At 27.8% G+C, this 8624-nt stretch overlaps 1 protein-coding gene across 1 annotated transcript; it reads right to left on the bottom strand.

The window, feature by feature from the left end:
• Nucleotides 1–371: 371 nt before the first annotated feature.
• Nucleotides 372–3534, bottom strand: spag (RNA polymerase II-associated protein spaghetti). The gene is made up of 9 exons (XM_011504287.1): nt 3165–3534; nt 2941–3075; nt 2591–2853; nt 2301–2514; nt 1827–2222; nt 1462–1755; nt 1096–1380; nt 833–1025; nt 372–738 (listed from the first exon to the last, which is right to left on the bottom strand). The coding sequence occupies exons 1-9, from the start codon at nt 3300–3302 to the stop codon at nt 650–652; spliced, it is 2007 nt and encodes a 668-aa protein (XP_011502589.1). The 5' UTR covers nt 3303–3534; the 3' UTR covers nt 372–649.
• Nucleotides 3535–8624: the final 5090 nt, after the last annotated feature.

The following is an 8624-nucleotide window of genomic DNA, read 5'->3' as shown; positions in this document are numbered from 1 at the left end:
AAGCCACCGAGTTCTGATTAGTGATTACGCCTACGTTGATTCTTATAGGGGATCATTGTATTAATTATAGAAGAGCTTTATTATCGAGGTCTAAAATTAGTTTATTTGTAAATTACAATTGTGGGAGCCATTTGATGCCCTTTGCTTATGTAAATTAGATGAAGTCGGTAGCAGCCCTGCACATCCGCATCCGAAGAACGATGACGCGAATGTATGCTTGTATTTTCACAATAATCATAATCAATTTTATTCGGCCTCGAAGCGCAGCTAGTTATATCATGCTTAATCCAAGCCATTGAATAAATTGCTATAACCATCCAATGAATGACAATTGCGGCGTTTTTCGATTTTTCCCTTTCTTTTTATTTTCTTTTTTTTTCTTCTTTTGCACGACTAATGAGCAAAGATGATTATTTAAGCAAGAGCTGGAACATGTATATACGACTTACGATTAAAAAGTTCATAATTTTTATCGATAATACGATGGTTATACGATGGTGTAGTATAAGCGTGCGTGCGTATTTTACTTTCGTGGTTTGGATGGATGCTAAGTGACCTGAGCTCGAAATTGAAAGCGTTAAATAATTCTTGCAACATATTCCCTGTTGTTATCACAAAACGCATTGCTTTCGTAATTAGCAAACCGTTACTACATCTCAAACATTGTTCGAAGAGAATTTATTTCTTGCTTTGTTTTCTTTTCGTTCCATTTGCAATAATTAAAGAGATTCTGTAATGCTGCAAAGATAAATTTGAAAAATCGGATAAGCAATTGAAGGAATATGCTAATGAAAAATTCATTGACGTATTAATTTTAGCTAATATCGTGTACCTTTTTTATCCGCTTGCGTCATAAAAAGTACTAGGGCTCTGAATCTCTTAACTTTTCCAAAGTAAAATAATAAATCGTAAACTTTATCATTGTTTGATACAAATTCGATATTGAGAATTGATAAAATTTCACTAAATAAATTAGATTCTAGTGAATCCTTAAATATATCTGGAAGATCGTTGGGTGTAATTTGCTAAAAATAATTTTTTTATTTTTAAATATTTACAATGCTTATACAGCCATGAAAGGGAATAATTATTTACCAATAAAAATTTATGTCGAAAATCACTGGATGCATTTTTACGCCAGATTGTCATGAACTCTACAAATGATCTTGGTGGCGGAGGTAAATCATTTGTTACATTAGTATTATGCGAACAATCTTTAACACTAACAGTATTATTTTTTAATTCTTCCAAATTGTTTCTCTTCAAAGTAGTCTTATTCTCCACGTCCGACTGCATACTCTTCTCTTCATTTATTTCTTCGATATCTTTGAATATAGATTCATTTGACGATACTTCACTTACGCTTATTCTCTTTAAGGTCTGCTCATATTAAAAAAATATCATTAAATATTACTTATAAATTAATAATTATATTACTAATTTCTGACTAATCGATCTTACTTGTTTTACTCGACGCAGTGTATTTGTTAATGGATCAACGATGCTTATACCTTCTCTACATTTAGGTAACCAAGATGGTAATTCTTGATCTGTACTTACAGTCTTAACATTTTGAACAGTTTGATCGCATTTATTTTCAGAACTTTTTGATTCTTCCAAATTGTTTATTTTCAAAGTAGTCTTATTCTCCACATCCGACTGCATATTCTTCTCTTCATTTATTTCTTCGATATCTTTAAATATAGATTCATTTGGCAATACTTCACTTACGCTTATTCTCCTTAAGATTTGACTCTATTAAAAAAAATATTATTCTACATTATTTAAAAATTAACAATTATATTATTAATTATTATTGAGCTTACTTTGCTTACTCGTTCCGTAACTTTTTCTAATGGTTGAACAAACTTTAAACCTTCTCTACATTTAGGTAACCAAGATGGTAATTTTTCATTATTACTTGTATTTATAAAAATTTTTTCTACATTATTTGGCTTCTTAACCTCAGGTGCGTATTTATTTCCAGAAGTTTTTAATTTTGTATTTAATTGATCTTTTGCATTTTCAACATTATCATTACTCTGTTTTATTATATTACCTTTAATTTCGCTCGATTTATCTTTTGTATCGCTCAAATGTGTTTTTTCTATCTTATTTTCAGTCAATTTAGTATTAATTAAATTTTTACATACTAATTTTTTTCCAATTACTTTTTCAATCGAACTTTTCTCATTACCACTTTCTCCAGATATAACCATCATCTAAAAGAACAACAAAAATTAACAATGGATAACAAATAATATATCAAACAAAATATATATTATTTTTCAATATTACACCTTTGATGAACTACTAATCTTTTTCTTAACAACTGTAAGCATGTATGCAGCTTCTTTATTAGAAGGTTCTAATTTTAGAATCTTTTCTATATCTTTTTCAGCTTCCGTGTAACGCTTTAATTCTATCCTTACAGTGGCTCGCCTATGGTATGCTTTAACATAGTAATTATCAAGTTGTATAGCAGTGGTGCAATCACCTTCAGCTGAATATAAACTATAAATTAAAGTAATATTAAAACGAATAGTAAAATTGAAATTTTTCTTAATACACATGTAATGAAAAAGCTCACTTATTTATTTTTAATTGACATAGAGCTCGATTAGCAAAAAAAGTTGCATCATAAGGAAATATTTGTATAGCTTCGTTATATTTGCCAATTGCTTTGGTATATTGCTGTTTTTTGACAAGATCGTTTCCTTCATTTTTTTTTGTCACCGCTCTTGCGTGTTCTTCTTCTAACTGTGCTTTATCAGGTACTTCAAAATCAAACTTTCTCTCACCTTTTTTCTCCGTTAAATTATTACTATCATCTATTTCCTTACATGCTTCATCCTATTAAGAATACAATTTATATTTAATTATAGATTTTCAAAAACTAACGTAATACATTAGCAAGAAAATTATGATTTCTTAACTAACAGCATCAAATTTATTCCAAGCATCATAATCAGAAATTCCATTACATTTTTTAGGCTTTTTAGGTTTTTTATCTTTAGCTACATCAGGGGTGGGAACAATTTTCTTTTTCTTCTTCTTTCTAATCGCAGGTAATTTCTGTGCAGTAGTTTAATAAAATACAACAAATTAATATTAAAGTACATAAATAGCTAGGTAAGACATTTAGTGAAAAATTGTAATATAACCTCATTATTTTTCATATTACGAATTTCTAAATCTTTTTTTCTCATTTGTTCTTCCCATGCTTCCATATCACAAAACTCTTTTTGTAAATCCTCCGAGTTTTCCTTTATCTGCTTTTGTAACATAAACGCATTATCCATCTCTGCGATTTTATAGACCTACAGGATTGCCAGTTCCTTTAGAAATTAACTGATATCTAATGAATTACAAAGTAAATCCGATAACAAGCAAATGCACCGGTAAACTTTATGTACATGCGAATTGTTATGAATACCCCAATAGCTTAAATAAATCTTTCGAGGTTAAATGCGCTTAAAGGTACATTGCGCATAAGTACATACGATTTATATTTACGTTAATACAAATTTAACGTTCATAAAGGTATATAAAACGTTTCTATAACAACATAGCATATGCTTCTCAGTGTTTTGTCTATTATAGAAGCTTTCAATTAAATATAATATGAAATAAGGAAGTTGAAGTAAAATTATAAAGTACGAAAGTTGCTGAAAGTGTTCAGAGAGTTTGAAACTTAGAAATCAAATATAAATTAAGTATGGCAATAATAAATTCAATTACTGACATTTTCAATGATAATATTGTTAAACAATTTCTATTACCATCTCTGGTATAATCCGGTACTACCAGCTGTGAATATCATCTAGTAATATTTCATATTATTATTAGTTGCATCGTGGTGGCGCTGATATTTTATCATCAACCGATGAATTACCGCATTTCTTTATAGCGGGAAAATAAAAATGAATTTTTTTTTGGATTTTATGATTGAAATGGAATTCATATGCTAATTGCTATAATTATGATTTGTTTAATTATATTGGTTATAAATTTAATTTATATAATAATAAATTTAATAAAAATACTTTATCAATTGACGTAGTTAAAGAATGTAATGAAAAAATACTTACATTGGCCCTTTCTTGCCTTTATTTAATAATGAAACTTACGTTGCACTATATAATTATTGAAATAAAAAATTATTTCAATACATTAATGGTCATAAATTAAAAGAGTAAATAAATATAAATGTAGAATATAATTGTGTAACAATAATACTTTAAAAAATTGTAATAGATTTTTAAATACCATTTTACTTTGTTGCAATACTAACTCGAAACACTTATCAAAATGTACAACTCTTCTTCTTGTTGCATTCGTGGTGGTATTATGGAAGAAAGTTTATGCGACAATGTAATTATATTGTAACTGCATATTATCATAACTGCATGCAACTAATCTTGCTCCCTGGTATTTTTTCTTGTTGTCAACATTAGAGTGATAATGAATTTTCTTTGAACTCCTCAATATAAATCGTATTGTCAGTACATACTAATTTGATGCTACACATTGCTCGGTGAAAATCTATAGAGTGTGAATAAAGAGACAGAAGAAAGAGAGAGAGAGAGAGAGAGAGAGAGAGAGAGAGAGAGAAAGGAAAAAGGAATATAAGTTATCTTAATTCAAAGAATTTACGTATACTTGAGCTTGACATTAGAGCCTTTTCAGACGTTTGGGTGTTTGCCCAACCAAAGTACACTCATCGTATCTTGAGAAATGGATGGGGCAAAAGTAATAGAGAATTTAGTTATTACGAGTGCACAGAAAATGTTTGCAATCGAATTTTTTACAATGATATCCTTTAGAATATAACGATAAATTCACTAACTTTTTGCGATTCTTCTTAATGATATGCATAACTAAGATTGTGTTTTAGCAATTTTTAAATATTAAACTATAACATTTTAAGTCTTTCTTTAGTAATTTTTTTATCTTGAGAAACTTGTAAAATAATTTTTCATTTTCTTTTTTTCATTCTTTTCATTAGATTTTTTTTCTTTTTTTTTCTTTGATAATTAATAGGTATTATATATACATTAAGTTTTTGTTAAAAATGTATTATTTGAATTATTAATAACCGTTCAAAAGGAAATCAACAGTTTACTAGTAGAGTGTTTAAATAATTTTTAATTTAAGATAAATCTCTGTACAAATTTTTCTATCATAAATTTCATGTTATCTTTCATCAAAATAACCATAACGAAATTTTAATAATTTCAAGCGAGATAAAACGATTTGAGTTTTATAGTCACTCTTTTATTGACAATAATACTATAATTTTTAATTTAAAGTTACTATCGATCTTAACGCCAATATAATTCTTAAATACTTATATCAAACTTCTTTCTTTAATTATATGAACGCGAATTCATATTTAAAAAATACATGATAATAAAATTGTTAAAAATATTATCAACTAAAATAGAATTATCTATAATGGTGTTTAAAAAGCTTTTTAATTTGGACCTAATAAAAATTTGATAAAATAATCTAAAATTTTCATTTGCTAATGTTTAATAGTGTTTATGCTTATTTGAAAGATTTTCTCCTTTTGTTAACGAAATTTTTGGCTTATCTTAAATTAAAACAATTTTTATTTTAGGCCTTTTATAAAAACTCAAATTTAAAATTTTTTAGCAATTGTCTTGAAACTAAGATACTGTAAATAAAATAGTATATGTGGCAAAAGCTTTGTAGAAAATAATAAAAATTAAATTAATACATACTTATCGATAATATAAATTGAAAATTATATTATAAAAGCCGTGGAAAATTTATTTAATCTAAATTGCTTTGCCTTGGATCATAGACATATCTATATTAAGTAAATACTATACACTCGAGTTTGTTAATTGTTATTATATCTACTCGAAAGCAATGCATATTTAATATGCAGTAATTATTTTTCATACCAATATACTGTCGATTGAGCATTAGATCTCGACTGTCTTTCACATTTGTTATGTTTTATACTCTTCAAATCACTTTTATATTATTCTCACAATTAATAGAGAATAGTCTGATGTTACCCTGACGATGACTCAACAAAGCATCATACGTTCAAACATATGTATATGATCTATATATATTATGTATATTTTTTCTTTGTTGTATTTGAATTTTTTATTGCTCATATTTTTGTTGTTGTTGTAATACCTATTTTAGGTTAGAATTAAAAAATTATTAAGTATTAAGCTTGCAAGTAAAATGCATTTTGTTTGCATAATGAAAGAAATGGCTTTGGTATAAATCTTTGTGCATTAAAATGATTTATATAGATCGATAGTAACTTTAAATTAAAAACTGTTATATGATACGAAGAATACATTATTCGAATCTAAATATTATTCTAATTTAAGGTAAAAATATAAATATTAGAATAATAATAATTTTGTATCGATTATTATGTTATATTCGACGTACGTCATTAAATATAACATTATGTAATCATACGTTGCTTAATGAAGAGTAGATATTAACGAAATAACAAAAATATTTTTAAAATATTGTATCCACATTTATTAGAATAAAAGAAATGATCATTACATTCTTTTAATTTTTCTTTCATTCTTTCTTTTTTTTTTACTATCGCTTAATATATGGGCTTAGAAATAAAATTTAATAACGAAAAAGTAAAGTTGAAAAATAACGATTCTTTCGTCAACGTCCATATATTTTAACTCATAAATGTTGACATAATTAAATATTTATTATTGTAAAATGATAATAATAATTATTCGTATTTAGACTATTCATTAAAAATGAAATTTATATGAAATTAAAAAAAAAAAAAAAAAAAAAAAAAAAAATTTATAACTAAACTTAAATTGTCCATACTCGTAAAAGTATTAATTTTACTAAGCCGTTTGTCACTTGAGCGAATAATAGAATAAAATAAGTTTAATCATTTTACTAAATACTTACTAAATATTGATTCAATATTATGGTAAAAAATACAAGACTCTTTTTCTCTGTTCTTTTATCTAGAATATTGCGGCAATTATAAATTCGCTACTGTTTATCTATTTAATATCTATAATTATACATTTGTAGTTCCTTGAAATTTTAGTATGCTAACAATAAGTGTTAATGTAATATACTCTCTCTTAATTATTGTTTGTTCTTATTTTCATAAAGATGCTTTTGTTTTATTGCTCAGCGACAGCGTCGCGTATTTCGATGCTTTCTAGCGAAATTACAAAAATTAACTAACAAGTGATAAATTGAATAAGAGCCAAATAAAAAAACAGTCACTCTTAATACACTAATCAGTGGAATCGTCCGAGCTTTACCAACAATATCGCCGTTAAAACTGACAGGGCGCGCAAGGTTCGACAATGCCAGCCGGATGGAAACTCTGAATTAATTCAACGTCGCGAAAAGATCGAGCAAGGTAAAGATCGATCGACCACAGTGGAAGGTTAAAAGCGCACTCTCGGCCAGGTAGCCTAGGTACGCTTCGATCAGCGTTATATGCAACGCTGCGCGCGAGCTTTCGAGCCTCTGTATTATAAAGCAGCTTAGTTGTTCGCCAACGAGCGGCTAGCGTGCACTCGTCGTTCGATCCGCCTCGATTTTATCTCACTCTGGCGTATTTTCCTTTCTCCGGCTGTTTATTAAGCGAGTGAAGCTGCTGTCGATTTCAGTGCTGGGATTATCGGGGGCCATGACATCGGTAGCCACTTTAATGCCCGTTGTGCCGTAGTCCTCGTCATTAAACGAGCCTTCTGTGAATATATCAAGAGATTTTCTTGGAGAAATTATGAGATACGTAGCTGGTGTTGTTTTATAATCGATAGTAAATATATAAGTATCTGCTAAGAGGGAAGACAAAAAAACAATAAATATTCTACTACTGCACGACTGATATCATTATTTCGGCTATCATTCAAATTCACATTATATACGAGTTTTCCGTTCGATAAATTTTTCCAAGCACATATATATATATATATATTTTTCTTTTTAATTTTTTACCGAAATTATCTTAGCCTTGTAATTATTACTTTCTATATTGTGAGACGATAGCAGTATTGGAAGTTTCAATTAATAACTGTTTGGATTGTTTTAAACAAACGACAAGGACAACGACGACAACAACAACAACAACAACAACGACAACGACAACGATATAATAAATAAAATGTTAAATTGACGTTGGTATTATTACGGATAATTAATATTCTTTCTTTGAAACGAGCTTTTTATCTTTTTTTTCTTTTCTTTTTTTCTTCTTTTTTTGTATTTTTTTTGTATCAGTATGATATTATAATAATGCTGAATACGAAAGTTTCGTCGTTAAAATTAAAAATTGCGGAATCAATCAACGAGCCAGGATATAAAGATCATGTGTTCGAAAACTATATTTGTAGTTTCGTCTGAAGGACTCGATCCAGACAGGCTCTTCCAATTTGGTAAGTGACATTTATAGTTTAATCCAGTTAACGAAGTAGGATGAGATAGTAAGTTATGAAAAAGTCGGAAAATGATTTGAAAACGTCACTTCTTTGCTGCGGCAAAGTAAAGAAGTGTATTTTTTCTTTTATATATTCAACTATTACGAATAAAGGGATGTATAATTTTGTATTGACACAACTTAGCTT

This window comes from Ceratosolen solmsi, unplaced genomic scaffold (assembly GCF_000503995.2).
Source record: "Ceratosolen solmsi marchali unplaced genomic scaffold, CerSol_1.0 scaffold25, whole genome shotgun sequence".
Classification (NCBI taxonomy): Eukaryota; Metazoa; Arthropoda; class Insecta; order Hymenoptera; family Agaonidae; genus Ceratosolen; species Ceratosolen solmsi.
This window is presented reverse-complemented; position numbering and strand designations above follow the sequence as displayed.